The sequence below is a fragment of the Chiloscyllium plagiosum genome, unplaced genomic scaffold (assembly GCF_037043375.1).
Source record: "Chiloscyllium plagiosum isolate Xiang-an unplaced genomic scaffold, Cpla_swu_hap1 HiC_scaffold_34, whole genome shotgun sequence".
In the NCBI taxonomy this organism is placed as follows: domain Eukaryota; kingdom Metazoa; phylum Chordata; class Chondrichthyes; order Orectolobiformes; family Hemiscylliidae; genus Chiloscyllium; species Chiloscyllium plagiosum.
In genome coordinates this window covers 41401110-41427164 of record NW_028270172.1, presented here as the reverse complement: position 1 = coordinate 41427164, position 26055 = coordinate 41401110, and the positions used below count along the sequence as shown (strand labels likewise).

At 39.6% G+C, this 26055-nt stretch overlaps 1 protein-coding gene across 2 annotated transcripts in view; it reads left to right on the top strand.

Moving 5' to 3' along the window:
- The window catches only part of cap2 (cyclase associated actin cytoskeleton regulatory protein 2), a 243243-nt gene that overhangs the window by 166704 nt on the left and 50484 nt on the right, over window positions 1-26055 (top strand). For both annotated transcript variants that reach the window (XM_043719122.2, XM_087978631.1), the window contains 3 exons: window positions 8648-8791; window positions 11407-11492; window positions 19935-20040. In XM_043719122.2, coding sequence (XP_043575057.2) covers window positions 8648-8791; window positions 11407-11492; window positions 19935-20040 — 336 coding nt within the window. The remainder of the gene's footprint in view (window positions 1-8647; window positions 8792-11406; window positions 11493-19934; window positions 20041-26055) is intronic.

Sequence of the window (26055 nt, the reverse complement as noted above, 5' to 3'; positions counted from 1 at the left end):
TATTTTCTCATACGTGAGAGGGCTGACACTCTTCAAAATATCCTGACTTCTGTTGGAGCATTTTAAAAACTTGTCTATTTCAAATTAGAGTTTTTGGATTTGGCTCAGAATAACTCGCTCCTGACTCCCCAAAGCTGTCCACCATCTACATGACACAAGTCAACAGCTTCAACAGAATTCAAGAAGTTTGATACCCTCCAGGACAAAACAGCTCTTTGGCACCACATCCATAAGCATCCACCACTGAAGCTCAGTAGCAGCAGTGTTTAATATCTACAAGATTTGCTACACAAATTTGCCAATATCCTTAGGTAGCACTTTCCAAACCCATGACCGCATTCATCTAGAAGGATAATGGTGGCAAATTCATTGGAACAGTGCCACTTGCAAGCTCCACACAAAGCCACTTGCCATCTTGACTTGAAAATATATTGCTGCTCTATCACTGTCACTGGATCAAAATCCTGGGATTCCCTCCATGAGGGCAATGTGAGTCTACCACAGTACATGGACTGTAGTGGTTCAAGAAAGCAGCTCTCACCTTCTCAAGGGCATCTAGGAATGGGCAGCAAATGCTGGCTAGCAAGCAGTGCTCACGTTATAGAAGTGAATTTATAAAAAATTGTTGAATTTACGATCGGACGAACCATGACTTCAAAAATCAAAAAAGCCAAACAGACATTTGCCAATGATAGATTTGAGGAACCCATATTGTGAAAAATTTCCATTTGAGGTCGATTTTAAAGGCCAATGTATGAGTCATAAACATGCCTCACTAATTATTTGTTGTTGTTTAACAAAAAGGAAAGTGTAATGCAAATTCCCTTTTGTCACTGACTCTATGTAAAAGATTTTCTGTAATAGTTTGTTTATCTGCATAATCCAGCTGCTGTTTTACATACCGGCAGCAACAGCAAGTTGTATTGGTCATGTGATTTCTTCTTCCACCTTCAACTATCTAGAATTTATATATAGAACATTTCCATAAAAAGCAACAGATGATGCTGCTGGCTGTGGAAAGCTGTAATTCACTGCAGTTACGAAAGGACTGACTGAGAGCTGAGAATAACTACTTATGCCATTTCTATCCCTGTTGATTGCACATTCTGTGCTGCATTCTGTTTACAGTCATTTCTTGTAATGTTACCTCAAACGCCACTGAAATGTACCTACAAGAGAATCAAGTAACATAGCCTCAAATCTTTTGCAATTTGAACTGCTTTTTGCATGAAATTTCAGGCTTGTGACATGAGTGCTGCGTATTTCTCTCTTGCGATCAATCATAAAAGGCATAAGTTCACCAACTAAAAGTATTTTAATTTTTTTGTACACTATCCATTTGTACAGAATTGTTCTGTGTCTACATTTCAAAGAATTTCACTTGAAATTAATTTTATTTTTGTTGGTTGTTTATTTGCAGCTTGAGTTGTTTTTGTGACATGCCATGTGCATACTTCAGCATTCCCTAGTACATAGTATGGCAGGACGTTGTGAGCAGTCATGGGGACTAGACCTCTTTAGTGATATTAATGTTTGTGCCCTGTTGTGGCAACCTACTATTTCAACCAAAGGAGATTATTGGAATTCCTCCATTTCTGAAGCTTTCTGTCATTGAGTGAGAGACTCTTGTCTGGTGTAACATGCATAATAACAATGAAAAACAATAGATCCTATAATATTTAATACAAGACTTTCACAACCAGTGTGGTTAATGGTATAACTGCTTTCTGTTAACTCTCCAGGATCACAGGAAAAGAAAAAGGAAGTGGCAGGTGGTGAACCAAACAGCAGAATGTTATTCAGCCATCCCATGACAGATGCAATCTACCACTTACAGCTACATTTAACAACCTTTTTACTGAAATCAGATGCTTCAGTTATAAGACTCATGACTGAATATTTCTCACCTCACACTAATTGTCAGAAAGCTAAAGAATGCTGTTCTACTCTTTTGATTCAGTTAGTTCCGTTGCAGAAGTTAGTTCAGTTAGTTCCATTTCCTGCTCTTTCCCATTGACCAGCAAACTTTTTCCCCTTCATGTATTTACCCAATTCCCTTTCAAATGTGATAAAGCCTGTTTCCACCACCCTTTCTGGTAGTGCTTTCAGATCCTGACAATCTACTTTGTGATTTATTTTTTTCTTCTTGTCTCTCATCCTTTTGCCAATTACTTTAAAATTGTGTACTCTTATAATGGATCTTTCTACTAGAAACTATTGTCCCTTTTTACTCCAATCCTTCATGATTTTGAATACCTTTATCAATCATCTCTGCTTTAAAGAGAACCATCCCAATTTCTTAACACTGCTGAAGTCTCTCACTCCTTGTACCATATTGAAGTGCATTGAGGCTTTAACACTACTGTCTATTGTGTTGATTTCATGCCTGGAATTCTCGTGTCTGGAATACATGCTGTGTGTTATTGATGTGTTATGTAGCAGTTGGTCAAAGACCAAGACTGGAGACCAAATTTTGAATAATTTCTTCATTGCTTTAACAGTAACACTGTAAGTCAGAATATTAAACATTTAAGAGCATTTTATTTTCCTTTTAAGAAGGATGGAAAGCCTAATTCTTTGACTATCTTGTCTTGTGTAGTCCAGTTCAGGCTTCCCATCTTGAGTCCAAACTTGATTCAGCCCTTAGAGATGCCGCCTAGTTTGGTATGGAGGTGTACAATGCATTGGTTTAACAGAGTAGCCTTATACTCCTAGAAATTTATTTTCAGAAATGTGGAACTCCACCCTTGCATACAGTAGAAGGGCCAGATTATCAATCTTCCATTTTATTCACTTGTGGGACATTGGTGTAGAAGGCTGGCCAGAACTTATTGCCTGTCTCAAGTTGTCTATGAGAAGATGTTGGTGAGCTGCATTTTTGAACCAGTGCAGTCAATGTTCTGTAGGTAGACCCACTATTTGGGAGAAAATTCCAGCATTTTTACCTAATGGCAGTGAAGCAATGGCATACCAATTATGGGCATAAGTGGCAAAGTCTTGGATAAGCAATCCTCACTCTGATGCATCACCCTCCATGCCTTGACCGTACTAATAACAATAGGGTTCCAGCAGTGGTCCATAACTGTCCTCATCTTATCCATGAACAACAGGTTAATAAGAGGTTACTTTGCCTGGGAGCCTCGATATCCAGCCATATTGAGCCCGGATCATTACCTGCCCAATCGCACACAAAGGACAGCAGGGAACTCAATTGATACCTCCTGATGTCTGCGAAATCAACTCCTCCCCATTCTTGAGGCAACTGCAGTTTTAGTAAGCTTGATGAGGGGCCGCCCACTATGCCAGACAAAGAAACTAAACCAACCGATAAGTTTTTGTAGCATTGACCTGGGAAACATTATAGGGAGCATACGCGTGGGATAAAGCAAATGAGGAAGGACATTTATTTTAATGAGGGCTATTCGGCCCAACCATGAATGTTGCCAGGACTGGAGGGTTTGAGTTATAAGGAGAGGGTGGAGCACAGGTGGTTTAGGGGTTACCTCATTGAGATTTATAAAATCATGAGTGGAGGTAAGGATTATAGCAAAGGGCTGTTCCTCCCATCTCTGGAGATCCTGCCTAATATTGTCGAGCAAGTGAACAAAATTAGTCCAAAAAAAACAATCAAACTTGGGGGTAATAAAAATACCTAGGTATTGGAACCTCGCTTGTGACCACCTAAAAGGGAACATAGGGCCACCTTCAACCTCTGGCACTTCTCCGAGGTTTCCCAAAGGCATAGCCTCCGATTTTGCAAAGTTGATCTTGTATCCTGAAATAGCCCCAAATGAATTGATACATTGTATCAGATGGGGTACGGATGTCATCGGGTTTGATAAAAACAAAAGGACTTCATCCGCATACAGTGTAATCTTGTGTACCCTCAATCCCACTTCCATTAACGTATGTAGATGTTCTGATGAATGGCTTCTACCAGTGGTTCTATCACCAACATAAACAACAACGGTGAAAGAGGGCAGCCTTGATGACTATCCTTACCAATCCTAAAGTTCCCAGACTTGATCCCGTTGGTGATGACTGCAGCCAGAGGGTGGCAATATAAAACCTACACCTACCTAGCAAAAACCCCACCCAACCCAAATCTCTCTAAGACATAAAAGAGATACGACCATTCCACCCGGTCAAATGCTTTCTCTGCATCTAAGGAAATCACCAACCCCTGAATCGATCGTTGCTGCCATGCTTGGACCATACTCAGCAAGCTTCTAATATTATTAGAAGATCTACGGCCCTTATAAAATCTGTCTGGTCCTCTTTGACAATATGGGCAACACCTTCTCCAATCTCAGCACCAAGATCTTAGAATCTTGAAATCTGAATTTAATAGAGAGATAGGCCTGTATGAGGCACAATCCTCAAGAATGTTCCCCTTCTTAGCCTGTGAGAAAAATCTGTATTGCTAAATTTGCCTTTTCCAAGGGTGTTTAATGGGATGCTGTTACGTTGGAACAGTTTATGATTGGTAGTGAAATAATATTTTGTTAAACATTTTGATTGTTTTTTTGTTTGTATTTTAACTGTGTTGTGAGAATAAACTGTTTTGCTTAAAGCATCTGGAACACAGCACTTTACACTTGCTTTTAAATAAAAGTTGGGGTCTAGGCTATCTCCTCGATATATTTTGTGGGGTTTTGTTCTGGTCCATAACATTAAGAGCTTTAAACTGCATATTATTTCATGTTCCTTTTTTGTACAAACTGCTCTCCCCTTCTTTAGCTTTGTTGGTTGTTTCACGATGCGTTTTTACCATGTAAAAATAAATTAATTGTGAATAAAGACAACGATGGATTGGAAATAAAGGTTCTGACTTTGAGGAAGGCTGATTTTAATAAGACAGGATCTGGCAAAAGTGGGCTGGTTCCGGCTACTTGCAGGAAAATCCACATTAGAGCAGTAGGAAACAGCAAAAAGATAACACTGAGAGTTCAGAGCTAACATGTTTCCATAGAAGTGAAGGGTGGGACTAACAAGTCTAAAGAATCAAGGGATGTATTGGATTGGATGTGGGAAAAGAAGGAAGCTTATCACAAACACTGAAGACCCAATACATGGATGCTGTGGAAGAGTAAAATAAGTGCCTGGAAAAAAAATTTGTAGACCAAAGAGGGGACATGAAGTAACACTGGTAGGTAGCCTTAATGAAAACCCAGCACTGCTTTATAAGTATATTAGGGGTAAGAGAATAACCAGGGGAAAAAGTAGGACCCATTAGGGACCACAGTGGAAACCTGTGTGAAGTCAGAAGACATAGTTGAGATTTTAAGTGAGTACTTTCTATCTGAATTCAAAATTGAGAAGGATGATGTAGGACCAGTAATCAGGGAAAGGGCTGTGATATACTTGAATAAATTAGCATTGAGGGGGAGGTGGTATTGGCAATTTTAGTAAGTTTGAAAGGGGATAAATATCCATGGTTCAGATGAGATGTATTCCTGGCTACTTTGAGCGGCAAGGGAGAAGATTGCAAGATTGCTCTGACATTAATTTCTCTGGTAACAGACGACTGGAGGATAGCTAATTCGCTACAATTATTCAAGACAGATGGTTGGGATAAACCAGAAAATCATAGGCCAGTGAGCTTAATGTCTATGGTAGAGAAACCATTGGAAAAAGATCTGAGGGATAAAATGACTCGCCACTTGGAGAGGCAAGGATTAATCAAGAATGGTCAGCATGGCTTTGTATGGGGAAAGATCATGTTTCTCAAGTATGTTTCAATTTTTCAAGGAGTTAATTGGATGTGTAGACTAGGGTAATGCAGTTGATGTAGTCTGTGGTTTCAGTAAAATTTTTGATAATGCCTCGCATGGCAGATTAGTTAAGAAGCTTTAGAGCCCTGGGCACACAGGGCAAATTGGATCCAAAGGAGCAAGAAGAATAGGATGATGGTTGAAGGATTTTTTTTGATTGAAAGTCTGTCCAGTGGTGTAACACACGGTTCAGTATTGGGATCCCTGCTGTTTGTTGTGTATGTTGATGATCTAGCCATATGATATGATCATATGATTAGATATGATCAGTGAGTTTGCAGATGATGTGAAAATTGGTGGTGTGGTCAATAGCAAGGGAGAAATCATAAACTATAGGATGGTATAGACTAGCTGAACAGTAGCAAATGGAATTTAATCCTGAAAAGTCTGAGGTGATGCATTTTGGTAGGACTAATCATCCAAGGGAGTATATGTTGAAGGTAGGACCCTAGGAAGTACAGAAGATCCTACGGACCTTGGTGTGCATCCATAGATGCTTGAAGGCAACAGGGCAGGTAGATCAGGTGAATAAGAAAGTATATGGGATACTTATCTTTATTAGTCAAAGCATTGAATTCATGAGAAAGGCGGTTTTGATGGAGTTGCATATAATGTTAGTTAGCAGTTGTGTACAGTCTGGTCGCCACACTATAGGAAGGATGTGATTGCACTAAAGACGTTGCAGAGGACATTTACCAGGTTGCTACCTTGGCTGGAGCGATTCAGCTCTGAAGAGAGACTAGATAGGCTAAGGTTGTTTTCCTTCAAGGAGATAGGACTGGGGGAGATCTGATTGAGCTGTACAGAGGTGTATGCGGGATTCACTGGATAGGTGGGGAGAAATATTTCCACTTAGTAGAGGAGTCAATAACCTCAATCTTTTGAGGAAAAGATTTGCTGATTGCACTATTAATTTGTTGTGCAAGAAATTCAAAATATCACTACATCAACTATTTACAGAAAATATTAAGTACTTGTTAAAACTGACTTGAGTGTCGGGCTGTGCCAACGGTTTCCCACCCACTCAATCACTTTTGTATCATGTTCTAGGGCAAGAAATTCATTACTTCAATAGCAGTGATTGCCTCCTAATGGAGAAATGTGAAATCTGACAATAGATTGAAATATCTGAAGGGCTTATCCCTACCAGTGAGGGATTACTAAACTGATTAAAACATCCATCCATCTCCTTTTATAAAACTGGCAAAAATGTTAAGTATTGATTTCTTAAAATCCTTACAGAAAACGAGTCATAGAGTTGTGCAGCACAGAAATAGACTCTTCGGTCCATCTTGTCTGAGTTAATCAGACATCCCAAATTGACCTAGTCCCATTTGCCAGCATTTGGTCTATATCCATCTAAACCCTTCCTATTCAAGTACCCATCCAGATGCTATTTAAATTTTTAAAATTATACTCTCCTCCACCACTTCCTCTAGCAGCTCATTCCATACATGTACCTTCTGTGTGAAAAACTTGCCCCTCAGGTCCTTCTTAAATCTTTCCCTTCTCACCTTAAACCTATGCCCTTTAGTTTTGGACGCCCTCACCTTAGGAAAAAGATGTTGGCTATTCACCCTATCCATGACCCTCATGATTTTATAGACCTCAGTAAGGTCACCCCTCAGTCTTCATGTTCCAGGGAAAATCTCCACAGCTTATTCAACCTCTCCTTATAACTTAAACCCTCAGGTCCTGAAAGATGCTTGTAAATCTTTTCTGCACCCTCTCAAGTTTAGCAACATCCTTCCTAGAGAAAGGCAATTAGAATTCTACGCAGTTTTTAAAAATATCCTGTACAGCTGCAACATGACTTCCCAACTTCTATGCTCAGTGTTCTGACCAGTGAAGGCAAGCGTGCCAAATGCTGTCTTTACCTTGTTTACCTGCGACTCCACTTTTGAGGAACAATACATCTGCATCTCTAGGTCTCTTTGTTTGGCAACATTGTCCAGGGCCTTACCATTAATTGTGCAAGTCCTGCTCTGGTTTATCAAAGTGCAACACCTCACATTTATCTAAATTAAACTTCATTTGCCACTACTTGGCCTTTCGCCCTCTATCTTTAAGGTCCCTTTGTACTGTGAGATAATCATCTTCACTATCCACTACATCACTTATTTCATCTACAAACTTTCAAACCATGCCTCCTATGTTCATATTCAAATTATTTATATAAATGATGAAACGCAGTACCGATCCTGGTCACAGGCTTCCAGTCCAAAAAGCAACTCTGTGCTACCAGTCTTTGTCTTCAAGCCAATTTTGTACCCTGTTAGCCAGCTCACCTTGACTTTTCTATATATTATTAATTATGTGTCCAGCATTTTTGTTTTGCACGTTCCTAGATTGTAAACAAGCAGAATGTATTTTAAGTGAAAAAGAATAAGAGCTAACAATTCTAGATATTTTACTGTATTAGTTTTCTAAAAAATAGACTATTCCCACTCAATTCAAAGTTGCTTTGTTTGAATTGTTAATTTAACCACAGCAAATGTAATTGTTCTGTAAGTTTTTGAATTTGAATTGGTAACTTTTTTTGCATAAATTAAGATTAATTTGTTAGAATTTACATTCATAGAATTTTTTTAAACTGAGCCTTCTCACTGCCCTTCATCCCAGTGCACTGGGAATTGTAACAATTTCAGCTTCTGCATTCTAAAGCTTTTTTTCTCCAAAATGGTCAAAACTTAAACTGTCTGAACATGAACAGGAAATTCTTTATTAATCTGTATTGAATATATCTGTACAAAGATTTATAAAAGACACAGTCAGTGATAAAATGCGGGTCAGACAAATATTAAATCAGCCTCATTGTAGCTTATATTTTGTTGACATTTTCCCTGAACATTTTACCTTGTTTACTCTCCCAGAATGAGATGAATACAATTCTAAAGCCCATATCGGACAGAATTCAGGAGGTCCAGAACTTTCGAGAGAAGAATCGTGGCAGTAAGATGTTCAACCATCTGTCAGCTGTTAGCGAGAGCATCGCAGCACTGGGGTGGGTTGCAGTGGTAAGTGGGAAGATTTTTTAATAAATTAATTCAGCACATTGAGGGAGTGTTTTTTTCAGAGAATCATGACTCCAGCGTTGCAGATAGGAAAAAAAGTTACTGTTTGTTAGTAACTATTACCCTCCTTAATCGATCTGCATTTGATCAGTGCATGATAAGCCTGTGCTCAATTTTGCATGGCTTTTTTTTCAAAGAAAATAAATGCATTCAATAACCCCTATGAGTGTTTTAAAGTAGGAGAATTAAATCTCCAGCACTTTCTGCACCACATTGACAAATCTCAAGTTGTCCACAACTTCCCTCAACCCAGAGATCAGATTGCAAATTTAACACTAGTGCATGGGAACTGATTATACTGCAAACATAGACCAAACATCTGTTCTGGAAATATAAGAAAACGTGTAGGCCATTCAGTTCCTCAAATCTGTTTTAACATTCAGTTAGATTATGGATAATCTGTATTACATCTCCCATCACAGAATTATTACGGCACAGAAGGAGACCATTTGGCTTATCAGGCCTGCACTGACTACTTGAATGATCATTTTGAATCAGTGTCATTCTTCTGTCTTTCCCCATAACTTTGAATTCAGTATATTGTTTCAAATAAAATTTTCCAACTTCTTTTCCACATGCCTTAATGAATCTGAATAACAAAAACCTATCAATAAGTTTTGAAATTTCACTTTGGTTTTGGGGGAAAAAGTTCCATATTTTTACTACTCTTGCCACATGTTCCAGTTTTATAAACTAACCATTAAGGTCCATTCAGCTTGATTTTATTTTCATTCAGAATTCTTACTTACTGGTTTGGCTGATTTGAACATTGTTGGCCTGATATTTGGAATGGGTTGTTTTTACCGTTAATCCCCATGATAAAGGGAAGTGCCCTCCACATTGAAGCACCCTCCCTCTTAAGCACTCATTCCCAATTGGAGCACCCTTCATCTTATGTTACCTCTTTTTTTTTCTGCTGCTGCACTTATCTGTCTTGCCTCTCCGTCACCATCCCAGGTGCTCCCTCCCTCCCTGGCCTTTTGCAAATCTACCTTCACCACTCACTTATAGCCCACTTCAACCCTCACCTCCCAGCCCTTGTGCCATATCTTCTTCTGGTCCTTGTGGATAGATCCCCCAGAGCATCCTCAGCTCCCATCACCTTAATCTGTGGGACTTGACCAGCACCCCTCTGAGGCAGGTCTTGCACCACAAAATATGGATGTTTGTCTAAATCGCTTAATTTTCCAATGAGCATTAAATGGTTAAAGGGAGTTGTCAAGGCATATGTTTTCTCCCAGCTGTTCAAAAGATTGTCCAATATTTCTCAAACTCACTTTGTGAAGCGTCCTTACACTCATGAAGCAGAAAACGTTATCATTCTGTCACTCCAGATTGAAATGGAACTCCTATTTTAGTGATGGAAAGAAATGTGTCCACCTCTTTATGTCCACCTATGGCATTACATACACAGTGTAGAAACAGAAGAAGGTCTACTTTTGAGTTAACCTCTTTTGGAATGGTGAACAGATCCACTTGGGATGGGGAGCATAGATAATTGGCATTAGGAAGCTATCAAAGAAAACAGTTGTCTTTAATATGAACCTGATGTGAATGGCAACAATAAAATTTAAGGAATATGGAATTGACAGAGAATAGGACACCGTACTGTCTCATTAAAAAATGTCATAATCAAAGATTGAACAATCAATTGTAACCAATATTACTAATGTGAATTTTAAAACATGGAGCTACAGCATTGTTTATCAGAATTGGTATATGTCTTGTGAGGCAGAGGATAGCAATTGATAATTAATCAATTTGTAAATCCCTCCAATGTGCCAGGGCAAGTGCTAAGAATGGACCGATCTCTAGTTCAGCCATATATGATATCGAGTGTCGCCCTCAAGCGGCCACCTCTGGTAACAAGCTGGTGACCTATTCCAGGAGAAACTAGCCCTGGAAACATATGAGCACGTTCTTTGTCTGCCTTGCATCACTAGGCACGGAAAAGAAATAAATATAAATGAAATTTCGAAATAGAAATCTTTAGGGGTCTGTTTAGACTTCATGATGGTATTAACATATGATAGATTTATGTGCGAGAATAGAGATTTCCACTATGTTCACTTTGCCTGGTGTTCAGATATGTAAGGCTGTATCTAACCGTTTACTGTAGTAGTGACACTCAAGAGTTTGGCTATTCTATTTTGAATATATCATAATAATGTTTTAAGATTGACTGTTAAGCTATTACCTATTAGTTAAATTAACTATTAAATTAACCTTTTGAAGATTTTAAGTGATCTCTATTTTGGTAGTTACATTTCTACTGAAGTAGCTCACTGCTCATTTATTTAAACAAAACTTGATTGGATGAAATATTGATGGAAGAGTGGAGTGGGGTAAGTTGAATAACTTGCAAAAAATTATCACAGGCATGATGGACCATATAGTCCATCCATTCTTTGAATATATCAAGACATTAGAGGCATCAGCCTTACTGGTTGGTTAACAAATTAATAAACAGTTTTCTGTTGAATCTTATGTGTCCTTTGTTTTTCCAAATTTCTATCTTCTATGTATCCTTCTCCTAATTTTTTTTATTGTAAATTTAGGCCCCTAAGCCAGGTCCTTATGTCAAGGAGATGTATGATGCTGCCACCTTCTATACTAACAGGGTGTTAAAGGAGTACAAGGAGATGTAAGTTTGCCTTTCTTGTTCTCTAAGCTATATGATATATTTAGTTTAAATTTGTTGCCTGCAGATACTATGGAGTACAAAAAAAAGGCAAAAAATTTCGAAGATACTTGAAAACAAATTAAAGGATTTTAGTAATAACTTATTCAATGTTATATCTTAGCAAGGTAAGATTCAGTTAGAAAACTGTAAACATAAGGGATTTATTTAGAGATTAATATGTTGGCTTCTTGTAGTTCCATCGAACTTCCCAATTCACAGCCATCCACACAAATATCTGCAGGCCCAAGGAATTTCCACTTCATCTCCACCGAAAGCAAGAATCACCATTTAAAGAAAAAGTAAAATATCAAAGCTATGTGTTGCTAGTTAGGATTTCCATGAGGATACAAATGTCTTGTCAGATGGTCATAGAGTCATAGAGATGTACAGCATGGAAACAGACCCTTTGGTCCAACCAGTCCATGTTGACCAGATATCCCAAACCAATCTAGTCCCACCTGCCAGCACTGGCCCATATCCCTCCAAACCCTTCTTGTTCATATACACATCCAAATGCCTTTTAAATGTTGTAATTGTATCGTCCTCCACCACATCCTCTGGCAGCTCATTCCATACACGTACCACTGTCTGCGTGAAAAGGTTGCCCCTCAGGTTCCTTTTATATCTTTCCCCTCTCACACTAAACCTATGCCCTCTAGTTCTGGACTCCCCCACCCCAGGGAAAAGACTTTGTCTATTTATCCTATCCATACCCCTCATAATTTTGTAAACCTCTATAAGATCACCCCTCAGCCTCCGACACTCCAGGGATACAGCCCCAGCCTGTTTATCATCTCCCCATAGTTCAAATTCTCCAACCCTGGCAACATCCTTGTAAATCTTTTCTGAACGCTTTCAAGTTTCACAACATCTTTCCAATAGGAGGGAGACCAGAATTGCACTCAATATTCCAACAGTGGCCTAACTAATGTCCTGTACAGCCGCAACATAATGTCCCAACTCCTGTACTCAATACTCTGACCAATAAAAGAAAGCATACCAAATGCCACCTTCACTATCTTATCTACCTGTGACTTCACTTTCAATGAGCTATGAACCTGCACTCCAAGGCCTCTTTGTTCAGCAACACTCTCTAGGACCTTACCATTAAGTGTATAAGTCCTGCTAAGATTTGCTTTCCCAAAATGCAGCACCCCGCATTTATCTGAATTAAACTCCATCTGCCACTTCTCAGCCCATTGGCCCATCTGGTCAAGATCCTTTTGTAATCTGAGGTAACCCTCTTCGCTGTCCATTACACCTCTGATTTTGGTGTCATCTGCAAACTTACTAACTGTACCTCTTGTGCTCGCATCCAAATCATTTATATAAATGACAAAAAGTAGAGGACCCAGCACCAAACCTTGTGGCACTCCACCGGTCACAGGCCTCCAGTCTGAAAAACAACCCTCCACCACCACTCTCTGTCTTCTACCTTTGAGCCAGTTCTGTATCCAAATGGTTAGTTCTCCCTGTATTCCTTGAGATTTAACCTTGCTAACCAGTCTCCCATGGGGAACCTTGTCGAACGCCTTACTGAAGTCCATATAGATCACATCTTCCGCTCCACCCTCATCAATTGTCTTTGTTACTTCTTCAACAAACTCAGTCAAGTTTGTGAGACATGATCTCTCACACACAATGTCATGTTGACTATCCCTAATCAATCCTTGCCTTTCCAAGATGTACATCTTGTCCCTCCGGATTCCCTCCAACAACTATAGTTCCCTGGCTTGTCCTTACCACCCTTCTTAAACAATGGCATCACATTAGCCAACCTCCAGTCTTCCGGCACCTCACCTGTGACTATCGATGATACAAATATCTCAGCAAGAGGCCCAGCAATCACTTTTCTAGCTGCCCAGTTCTTGGGTACACCTGATCAGGTCCTGGGGATTTATCCAGGTTTATGCGTTTCAAGACATCCAGAACTTCCTCCTCTGTAATATGGACATATTGCAAGGTGTCACCATCTATTTCGCTACTTTCTATATCTTCCATATCCTTTTCTGCAGTAAATACTGATGCAAAATACTCGTTTAGTATCTCTCCCATTTTCTGCGGTTTCACACAAAGGGTGCCTTGCTAATCTTTGTGGGGCCCTATTCTCTCCCCAGTTTCCTTTTGTGCTTAGTGTATTTGTAAAAACCCTTTGGATTCTCCTTAACTCTGTTTGCCAAAGCTATCTCACGTCCCCTTTTTGCCCTCCTGATTTCCTTCTTAAGTATACTTCTACTTCCTTTATACTCTTAGGGTGGCACGTGGCTCAGTGGTTAGCACTGCTGCCTCACAGCACCAGAGACCCGGGTTCAATTCCCGCCTCAGGTGACTGACTGTGTGGAGTTTGCACGTTCTCCCCGTGTCTGCGTGGGTTTCCTCCGGGTGCTGCGGTTTCCTCCCACAGTCCAAAAATGTGCAGGTCAGGTGAATTGGCCATGCTAAATTGCCCATAATGTTAGGTAAGGGGTAAAATGTAGGGGTATGGGTGGGTTGCGCTTCGGCGGGGTGGTGTGGACTTGTTGGGCCGAAGGGCCTGTTTCCACACTGTGAGTAATCTAATCTAAAAAAAACTCTTCGAAGGATTCACTCGATCTATCCTGTCTATACCTTACATATGCTTCCTTCTTTTTCTTAACCAAACCCTCAATTGCTTTAGTCATCCAGCATTCCCTATACCTATCAGCCTTTCCTTTCACCCTAACAGGAATATACTTTCTCTGAATTCTCGTTATCTCATTTCTGAAGGCTTCCCATTTTCCAGCCATCCCTTTATTGCGAATATCTGCCCCCAATCAGCTTTTGAACATTCTTGCCTAATACCGTCAAAATTGGCCTTTCTCCAATTTAGAACTTCAGCTTTTAGATCTGGTCTATCCTTTTCCATGATTATTTTAAATCGAATAGAATTATGGTCGCTGGCCCCAAAGCTGTCCCCCACTGACACCTCAGTCACCTGCCCTGCCTTGTTTCCCAAGAGTAGATCAAGTTTTGCACCTTCACTAGTAGGTACATCCACATACTGAATCAGAAAATTTTCTTGTACACACGAAACAAATTCCTCTCCATCTAAAACCTTAACACTATGGCAGTCCCTGTCTATGTTTGGAAAGTTAAAATCCCCTACCATAACTTCCCTATTATCTTTACAGGTATCGCAGATCTCCTTACAAGTTTGTTTCTCAATTTCCCTCTGACTATTAGGGGGTCTATAATACAATTCCAAGAAGGTGATCATCCCTTTCTTATTTCTCAGTTCCACCCAAATAACTTCCCTGGATGTTTTTTCCAGGAGTATCCTCCCTCAGCACAGCTGTAATTCTATCCCTTATCAAAAATGCCACTCCCCCTCCTCTCTTGCCTCCCTTTCTATCCTTCCTGTAGCATTTGTATCCTGGAACATGAAGCTGCCAATCCTGCCCATCCTTGAGCCATGTTTCTGTAATTGCTATGATATCCCAGTCCCATGTTCCTAATCATGCCCTGAGTTCATCTGCCTTCCCTGTTAGGCCCCTTGCATTAAAATAAATGCAGTTTAATTTATTAGTCCTACCTTGTCGCTGCCTGCCCTGACTGTTTGACTCGTTTCTGTTCTCAACTGTACCAGTATCAGATTGATCTCTTTCCTCACTATCTCCCTGGGTCCCACCCCCCAACCTTACTAGTTTAAATCCTCCCCAGCAGCTCTAGCAAATCGCCCTGCCAGTATATTAGTCCCCTTCCAATTTAGGTGCAAATCGTCCTTCTTGTACAGGTCACTTCTACCCCAAAAGAGATTCCAATGATCCAAAAATGTGAATCCTTCCCCCATACACCAGCTCCTCAGCCATGCATTCATCTGCTCTATCCTTCTATTCCTGCCCTCACTAGCTCTTGGCACTGGGAGTAATCCAAATATTACTGCTCTCGAGGTCCTTTTAAAATTCCTGCCTAACTCTCTATAATCTCCCTTCAGAATCTCAACCTTTTCCCTTCCTATGTCATTGGTGCCATAGCTGGCCTTTCCCTTTTTAGTGCAGTTGCTATTCAAGTGAGCCTAAATTAAAATTCTATGCCTGCTGCTGGTTTGAAATAAAAACAGAAAATGTTGGAAACACTCAGCAAGTCTGGCATCATCAGTAACGAGAGAAAATACAATGATCTTTCATCATAGATGGTCATCAGCCCGAGATGTTAACTATGCTGTCCTGCCTTTGTGGATTCCACCTAACCATTGGAATGTTCCCTGATTTATTTTGTTCTTATTACAAATGATGTTTATGCAGCTTTATTCCTGGTTAGGTTATTAATGTCTCCCTGGAACCACAGTAGCAGTTTGTTGGCAAGTGTCTTTTTAATATTCCTTGATAAGTTTCAGATTCCACAAGCTGTTAAATTGGCTGATGAATTCATAATTCTGCTTATAGCCAAATGTCGTTCATTACAGACCAAAGCTCTTGAGACAAAAGAGCCTTTTGTTTTGAATTTTCTATGCATGCAGCCGCGAGTGTGGCTTACAGTTTTCATTTGTACTTCTGACAAAGGAAATGCTGTACATTGTGCTGCACTGTGTGCCATATGACATGCATTTAAGGATTCGGCTGTCTGAAACTTTCTGAACAAGTCCCTTCAGAGCATGATCCACCACCCCCTCATGCACTCTCCACACAACAGGTGCAGTTGGCTAAGCAATGACAGCCATCCAATAGAAACTGTCTTGGTTCCTAATTGCAGTAATTTGAGAAAAACTTTTTATTCTTTACCCACTTTCTTCATTTGCAGTCAGCTGTGTTGGTGTGTGTTTTGTAGCCTGTGCAAATCAAAGGCTTCCTTGACCATTCAATACATTAGTACACCAGATGGTGCAGTACTGAGCTACGTCATTCTAGAAAGTATCAGATTTGAAGCTGGATTTTCAGAAAGTCTGGGAGATCCTGCAGACTATTAAAAAAAATAGTTCACAGGATCTACCTCCAAGATTCCTGATGCCCCCATTTCTTTCTAGTATGGAAGAAAGAAGCCTGTGTTTCCAGTGTCACTGGGTACATTGTTGGGAGTCAGCAACTACAACTACAATCCTTCCTCCTCCTCACCCTTTGCCCCTCACTCCTCATTGCGAAATTGTCCAAGGACTTGTTATTTGTTGCCCCTCGGAGGCTGTGAACCATAGTCGGGATGTGGAAACCTTTTAACAATAACTTTTAAAGGTCTTACCCTTGTGACTCTTGCTGCACCCCACCACATTCTCAAATACTGCTCATATCCTCCATTCTAACTCCTAGAATTTTTGTACTCATTTACTGTATATGCACTCTGCATACAGATGAATTAACACAATAGTAACAATGGCATGTGTGGAAAATTTAAGGAAATACCATTGTAGCTTCTTTAGAAATCTACTGTGATTACAACACTATTAAAGTGTGAATAGCTGAGATTAGGATCACTCAACATCACTGTATCTTGCGTAAATTAACATGTTCAGCAGCCTCCTAACGGTCAGGTACTCAGGGACCTGCTAACAAGATATGGGGGGGAGGCTGTTAAGAGATCTAGCTTGTATCCATCTCCCTATCCTTAAAGCCAACAGTCCCTTCCATTTGACCCCAAATTTGCCTTCACTTACCTGTGGTCTGAGTTGTTTGACAATTCTAAGCCTCTGTTGAGTGTTTTGCTCGCAGCCGCTGATGATATTTTCTGCAGTGTAGGACTACCTACCTCTGTTCATCTGGTGGTCCTCAGGTGTGGGATGTCTTGATACGGGGGAATATCTGCCACTGACTACTTAAGTGCCTAATCAATAACTAATATAGCAGGCCTTCCCCCAGAGAAGATAATATGAGAGTCTCACTTGCTCTAGAGCTGGCAGATAAGACCCCCTTTGTTTGGGTTAAATTGTGACCTTGGTGTCTCGTCTTCATATTTATGGACTTGGCATGGGAGCATGGAGGTAGGATGAAGTTTCAAGTGTGCATGTAGCCTTGTATATGTGTGGATGTTGAATTTAGTCAAGATTGGAGTCTGACTTGCCAGTAGTTCCTGAACAAAAGCAGAATTGCAGCCACATCAAGTACGAAATAAAGTCAGCAAAGCAGAAGAATTAAAACATGGGAATACAAGGAGAAATTTCTATGCAAATTTCAAATGGCTAGCTTGAGAGGCTGGTCACAATACAGTCTGTAGATTGTTTTAAGTAGCAGTGCTTGGAAGCTCTTGGGTTTTTTCATCATTTTTCTTCCAGTAGAGAGTCTTCAACGGAAAGTCATCCAAACATCGGGCTTGTCTGGTATCATCTTATTCTTGTCTCACATTGAAGATTCCAATGACACAAAGAAAAAATGAAATTTATAGAAAGTCAAATCATGGCTGGCTATTAAGTGGGGTGTTTATTTCCATAAATTTCAGTATGCCCTGATGCATCAGGTGAATGTAGGTACAGAGTTTCATATATAACCTCCCTCCCCGACCCGCATCTAGTAACAGTTTGAGCTTCAGAAGCTAGGCTGAACTTTTTCAAGCTTTGCTAACTTTGATCCTTCCTACTATGGGCAAGGGAAAAGCAACATTCATCCTGCGCATGGATTGAAATGCATGAACTTCACCCTGTGATTCCATAATATGCATAAGGTTCCAAACCAGTAACATACATTAGTACATCATTTCTGAGTCCCAGTAATAAAAGATAATAATTCTTAGTTTCAATAAGACTAGAAGACAGAGGAGTAGAAGCAGACCATTCAGCCATCGAGTGCGCTCTACCAAACAAAAACAGAAGTTGCTAGAAAAGTTCAGCAGGTCTGGCAGCATCTGTGAAGAGAAATCAAAGTTAACGTTTTGGATCCAGTGACCCTTTCTCAGAACTTTCAGTGAGATCATGGCTGATCTGATCATTCTCAGCTCCATTTTTCTACCTTTTCCTCGTAACTCTTTATTCCCTTACTGATTAAAAATCTATATATCTCAGCTTTGGATACATTTAACGACCCAACCTCTGCAGCCTTCTCTTTAAAGGATTCTAGACAGGGACTACCCTCGAAGGGAAGATATTCCTTCTCTATCTTAAAAAAAACCCTTATTCTGAGGTTATGCCCTTGATAATCTCAGTGAGATTTTGGACAATCCCCTCCAAATTTGAATTCATCCAGAAAGTTAGAAATTGTAATTTTGATTCAAAATTTAAATAGTTTGTATAAATTGTGAACAGCAGTGCCAAACTGCAAAATAATTTCCTAGACAATGTTAGGTGAAATTATTTTGTTATTCCCAAAAATTCAGAATATTTTCGCTTCTCGTGACAAAAAATTGGAACAACTTACTCAAAATTCAAAATAACAGCTCAGAAGATGATTCATATTATGATCAGTTGACTACATTGGTTGTCCTTAATCCACTGATTCAAATGATAACATTAATAGTTCACTTTCAATTAGACCTCACTGTACAGCTTTCCCACCAAACGTTCATCCATTTCACAAATTATCCAAGGTTCTTTCTGTGGTTTTGGGCCAATGACAGTTTCATCATAGAACATCAAAAAAAGATTTCTGATTAGAATAGCTTCTCAGAGCCAGATCCCAGAATGACCAAAGGATACTTCCTACCAAAGGAAGATTTTTTTTAGTTTCCCAGAAGTATCTGCTATCCTTTTCTGTTTTCGATACAATCTCAATAAAAAGGCAAGAGTCATTGAGTCAATAACTACATATAATTATAACAATTACTATGTGATCCATTTAACCAGCCTCTTCCAGGCCTCTGAGCATATTGATGGGCCAACTCTTATATTTTGCCTCTTTGCTCTTCTTACTTATTTATTTTGTTTTAATTTACCTTTTTGCCTCTTCTGACCACTGCCATCCTTCCATTGGGAGGGAATGCCATTTTTATGGACAAATTGTTTTGCTGTTGAGAATGGAGATGTTTCAACACCTCCACTCGTACCACCATCACCCTTTTTCATTTGGCAGTTGTCTCGTGTAGAAAGCTTATAATCTCATTATATAGATGCCTAGGATACCATGATCTGGTAGAAAAAACTCCATCCCTTACAAATGCCACAATCGTGCATACATAAGCACCAATATATCCAGGTTATCTTGCCAACTTTTTATCCCTTGTTGATTTTTCTCTGCCAAATTTCTCCTGTCCCTCATGGAAGTATCAGTATTGTATTTGAGAATAATTACTCAAGAATCAAGGACTTACTGAAGAAATATAGCAAATTTTTCCCTTAATACAGTTAACACCTAACATAATTATTTGTTAAAATATATTCTAATGACATAAGTTTGAATGTTAGTCTCTTTATCTGGATGGTTTCAATAATTTGTGTGGAAACTTGAAAGTAACTGCTGCAATCTCATAGTAAATAGCATTGCACAAGTTAATCTCAACATTGATGTTAATTAACTCTTTATTCAACCGCAGTGACAAGAGACATGTGGAATGGGTCAAATCATTTCTCAGTATCTGGACAGAGCTCCAGGCCTACATCAAAGAGTACCACACTACTGGACTCTTGTGGAATGAGGTTGTAAGTATCTTCTGTGAGCTTCACATAGCTTTAACCATAGCATAAATTACAACCATTATGTTAATACCTTTCTCCACATGACAGATAACTAACTTGATGTTTCTGCTAACTTGGAACATTTTTAACATGGCTATTTATTATTAAACAGCAACCTAAATCCCTTTCAAATCTTCATTTTTTCAATGGCTTTTCATGGCAAAGAATTCCATGTCTTACATTCCCTGTGTATATTTTGATATTGGAATACAGAAGAAAAAAGGACCAGCTTTTGTAGCCTTGGCACTTTAGACCACCATAGAACATCCAAAAGTGCTTCATGGTCTGGTGAAGTATTTTTGAATTGCAATCATGGCAAAAATTTTTGCACACAGCATGATCCTACATACCGTAATTTGATAATTACCAGATGTTATGTTTTAGTAATGGTTGTGAGATAAACATATGACTACGACATCAGAGGATTTCCCTGCTCCTCTTTGTAATAGTCCTGTAGAATCTGTGTAATGCACCTAAGAGTGCCTTGCTTTCAGAATTCATCCAAACAACTTAACTTTCAAGAGTGGAGAATGGGTACTGCACTAGAATTCCAGCCAAGAGTTTTGTGCTTAGTTTTCTTGAATGGGAATTCAAATCTCAACCCTTTGACTCTGAGATGAGATGACTCATTTGAAGTGATGATTTGGAGATGCTGATGATGCCACCTGATGAAGGAGCGGCGCTCCGATAGCTAGTGTGCTTCCAGTTAAACCTGTTGGACTATAACCTGGTGTTGTGTGATTTTTAACATTTGAAGTGATGTTACCTTTGTAGATCAGACAAAGAATTGGTAAATTCCAATATTCAACGTTCTATCAACACTCAAAGTCTAATGAATCAGTCAACAGTTCGCTCTTTGAAACATGACTTAATTTAATTAACAGGTTATGATCTGGAGAATCAAAGGCATACAAGAGGATTTTGATCTTAACTTAAATGGCAGATCAATGTAGATCTATACTGGATGGAATAGAACCAGGCAATCATTTAACTCCTGTTTGAAAGATGAGTGTTCATACCATGGAAATCATTTTTAAAACATGGAGTGTGCTCCCTCATAATGTGTAAGAATGAAACATAAGCATCATTGCAAGAAAAAAGTTTAGAATATAAATTTATTTTTCACCATAATGAAGTCACTGAAGTACTATGCATTGAAATCTAAATATTTCACTTCTCCTGGCTCCTCCTTCCAAAGAAAAAGAGCTGCCATTTTAATTTGCCAGCAGTTGATAGCATAGGATGAAATGCAATATAATATCATTATGTGCAGTAATTAGATGCTAAAGGAAGCTAAAGAGGCACTGTTGATAGACTGCTTCATAGACTAATGTTTTGTAGTTTAGTGTCGGGGAAAAACAAATTGACTTTATTTAGCACCTTTCACAACCTCAGGATGTCTCAAATTGTCTTATAGTAAATTAAATACTTCTGAAATTGTAAAAAACAGGAAATGTGGCAGCCAATTTATGTACAGCAAAGTCAAGGGTCAGATATTAGCCTGGGCATTAGATAGAACTTTCTAGTTGTTCTTTTGCTGTTCTGAGATGGTGCCATATGATATCTTATATGTACCAGAGAAGGTTTAATATTTCATCCGTAAATACAGCATCTTTGACAGTATAGCACATCCTTAATATTGTCGTGGAATTTCAACTTGAATTATTTGCTTGTGTTTCAGTGGTGAGGTTTGGTCCTACAACTTTTGTGTATGTGTTGCTTGCTCCTCTCACCTTAAAAATGTCCTTCCTAGTCTTGAAATTCCCCATCCCACGGAAAAGGCAACTACAATTAACTCTATTTGTACCTCTCATTATTTTATGCACTTGTATATGGTCGCTTCTCAACCTCCTATGTTCCAGTGAAAGAAGTCCCGACTTATCTAACCTTTCTTTATAACTCCTACCTTCCATATCTGGCAACATCCTGGTAAATCTCTTCTGAACCCTCTCCAGCTTAATAATATCCTTCCCATAACTGAGCCACCAGAACTGGACATCATATTCCAGAAAAGGTCTTACCAGTGTCCTGTACAACTTTAACATGACTTCCTAACTCCTATTCTCAAATGACTGAGCAATGAAGGCAAGTATGTCAAACTCCCTTTTAACCAGCCTGTCTATATGTGATACAAGCTTCAAAGAATTATGTATCTGTACCTCTGGGTCCCTCTGTTCTACAACACTATCCAAAACTCATTAATTGTATAACCACTACCCATGTTTGTTGTACCAAAATGCTTTTTTACAGTTGCAGAAACTTATTTGATCATTGATCACGATACTGTTTACAAAAGGAAAATTGAAGCTGGAGATTTGAATTTCCAAACCCCTCAATTTCAAATTTTTGTGCGCCACAGTGCTGGTTTCTTAGTCTAGTTCTAGGCCTATTAATTAGACAGAGCACTGTACAGTTTGTGGCTAGTTGATTTAATCACTATCAGAGATGCTATTCTGCTAGTCTGTACCTAGGAAGAATTATGGAAATTACCCATGATTCTGGCTGAAGAGGAAAGTGGAGGATCAGGGAGAAAGGAAGAGTTAAGTCAATCAGTTGATACTACATATAGTAGAGTCCTTTGAGAATTGGCGTTCTCGACTTGCTGAGTGTTATAACAGAGCACTTCATCTTCTAATTAAGCCTTTACAGCTTTCCGAACTCAATATTGAATTCAAAAATTTCAGACTGTGAATTCTGCCCTTTTACTTTGGTTCGTTTTGTTGCCATGTCTGAATCTTTCCTTGTGTATTTTTGCTTTTGGACAGAGCTGTTGTTCGGCCGGTCACACTCATTCTGGACAAGTGATTTGCTACATTACTATGACCATTATCACACCCTTTGCCCTTTGTTCTAAGATCTGCCTTTGTCATGTCATCTCTCTTCCCACACCTTCCCTACAACCAAACCTTTTCTTATCTTCTTCCCCCTCTCTGCCATTCTCCCCATTCAATAGAATAAAACATTTTACATTTCAACTTTCCTTCGCTTTTGAAGAAGAATTATGTTCAACTCAAAATTACCACTATTTCTCTCTCCATACATGCCACCAGATCTGCTGAGCCTTTCCAGCACTTTGTTTTTATTTCTGATTTCCAGTATTCACAATATTTTGTTTTTACTTACTTTTGAGAATCTATTGGGCTTGTTCAGAATTAACTATTATAACGTTTGCACTATCCGTGCTCAACTCATTCCCTGTCAGGATCCACTTAGCAGAAAGATTTTTCTTTAATTTATGTGGAATAAAAAATAAGAGTATGTGGCTAGTCTTTCACTCTTTACCAAAGTACTTATTTGTGTGATTTTCAAAATTGGGCTGGAAAAGAGATGGGGTGTTTACACCCATGAAGCTAAGCGTTTTAAGTTCCAGTTTGATATGCCACATCCTTGCTAAATCTCAACCTTAACAGCATGAGTTCTCCCTGATCATTTTCAAAATGGAGACCTGTTTACTGGGAACATGATCCATGACTGAGAAATGCTGTGAAATTGTACTTATGCTGTGATTAAAAAGTATCAGCATGTTAGTAGCAAGCTGAGCCATTTACCTTTGTTTGTATTGGAAAAGCACTGTGAGCAAGCATTAAAATGTAAAAACATATCGATTCTAGTGCTTGTATTCAGAAGGTTACATTTTGTTGCTGTGGTACATTGTGACTTTTCTTCCACTGGCATTCGGTGTTCGCAGCATTTCGAAACAGCAGGGCAATATGATCATCAACCATGGATCTAATGAGTTCTACTCAAGACTGGAGCCAGGTTGGCACTTCAGTGTGATGCAGAGAGGATGCTACATGCGCATAGGCACTGTCCTTCAAAAGAGATGTTAATTTCACAGTCCTGTCAGTGTTGTAGAGCTCTTGTGATAAAGTGTTAGTGTCTCTACTTGTGGACCACAAGGTCTGGGTTTAAGTCCCACTGGCTCCACAGGTGTGTCATGACACGTCTGATACCTTGATTAAAAATATCTAAAAGATCCTGTGACATTATTTTCAAGAAGAGCACACAAATTTTCCCTTGTATCTTGGCCAATAATTATTCCACAATCAAGATAACAAAATCCTTATCTAGTCATAGACCCATACAGAATGGAAACAGACTCTTTGGTCCAACTCATCTGCACTGACCAGGGATTCCGATGTGTCCCATTTGCCTGTATATGGCCCATATCCCTCTAAACCCTTCCTATTCAAATACCCATCTACATGCCTTTTAAGGCAGCTCATTCTATACACACACCACAGTCTGTGTGAAAGGTTACTCAGGTTCTTTTAAATCTTTCCCCCTCACCTTAAACCTATGCCCTCTAGTTTTGAACACTTCCACCCTACATAAAAGACTCTCCCTATCTATGCCCCTCATGACCTTATCAACCTCTCTAAGTCACCCCTCGGCATTCGACACTCCAGGGGAAAATAACCCCAGCCGATTCAGCCTCTCCCTGGAAGTTAAATCTTTTGGTCATGGCAATATCCTGGTAAATCTTTTCTGCACCTTCTTAGGTTTAACAAATTATAGATGGGCGACCAGAATTGTACATAGTATTTTAAACATGGCCTCACCAAGTCCTGTACAGCAGCAACATGACGTTCCAACTCCTATACTCAGCGTTCTAATCAATGAAGGCAAGCTTGCCAAACGCTGCCTTCACCACTCTGTCTATCTGCGACTCCACTTCCAAGGAACAATGCTCCTGCACTCCAGCTCTCTTTTTGTGTATCAATATTCCCTAGGGCACTATCATTATTGTGTAAGTCCTGCCCTGGTTTGACTTATCAAAATGCAACACCTCACATTTATCTAAATTAAACTCCATCTGCCACTCGACCCATCTGATCAAGATTCCATTGTACTCTTAAGATAATTGGCTTCACTATCCACTACACCACCTATTTTGGTGTCATCTGCAAACTTACTAACCATGCTTCCAATGATTCCAAATCATTGATATAAAATGATGGAAAACAGTGGACCCAGCACCAATCCTTGCTCATTGTTCACATTGCTGTATGTCGGATGCATTCAAGGGGTTAGTGTAGCTCAGTTGACTAGACATTTAGTTTGTAATTCCAAGTGATGCCAACAGTTTGGGTTCAGTTCCCACAATAACTGAGATTACTATGAGGTACTCACCTTTTCAACTCTCCTCTTGCCTGAGTTGTGGTGACCCTCATTAAACCACCACCAGTTATCTCTCTCAAATGAGAGAGCAGCAATCTGGTAAGACTATAGCGACTTTACATTCACCATGTTTCCAACAACAGTGACTGGACTTCAAAAGTATTTCATCGGTTTAAAGCTGTGTAAGACATTCTGAATTTATGGAAGACACAGTATAAATGAACCTTACTTTTGATTTTGCCTCTTAAATAACCATGTGAGTCAGCCCAGTCTGATACTAGAGGAATGTTGGTTATGTATTTTGTTTTGAAGGGAAGAGGGAGGTGTTGAGGAGGAAGTAGGTATATTCTCATTCTATCAGAGATATTGTATTTTGGATGAGATAAAAACATAGTAATATCATCAAAATGGGCAGCAGAGTAGGACTTCGGAGCCAAGGCTTGTACGCTCTGATTACTTTTCTTTCCTATTTTTTCTTTCTTTTTACTTAACTATCTCTTGTCCTGAGTTCAGGCAGCAGCATGAACTCAAGTGGACCCAGCGCAGACCTCATGGAGGTGGCAAGTGAGCCCAGAACAGACTCGAGTGAGCACTTATTTTCCGAGGGTGACACTCGACCTGGTATCAGAATCTGTTTCTGCTACATCAGTGGAGGTAACGTTGGCAAGGTAGGCCCAGCGGTGAAAGTTGGTGCCTGAGGATCGGTGACTTTGTTGGTTAAGTCCAGCACTGGTGGTGAGGCAGTGGGGGACGAGAATTGGCCCAGAGGTGAAAGATGGCACCTGAAGCATAGTGACTTCAGTGTTGGTTGGATCTCGTGTAGATGGCAGCGAGGCAGTGGAAGAGGGATGGTGGCAT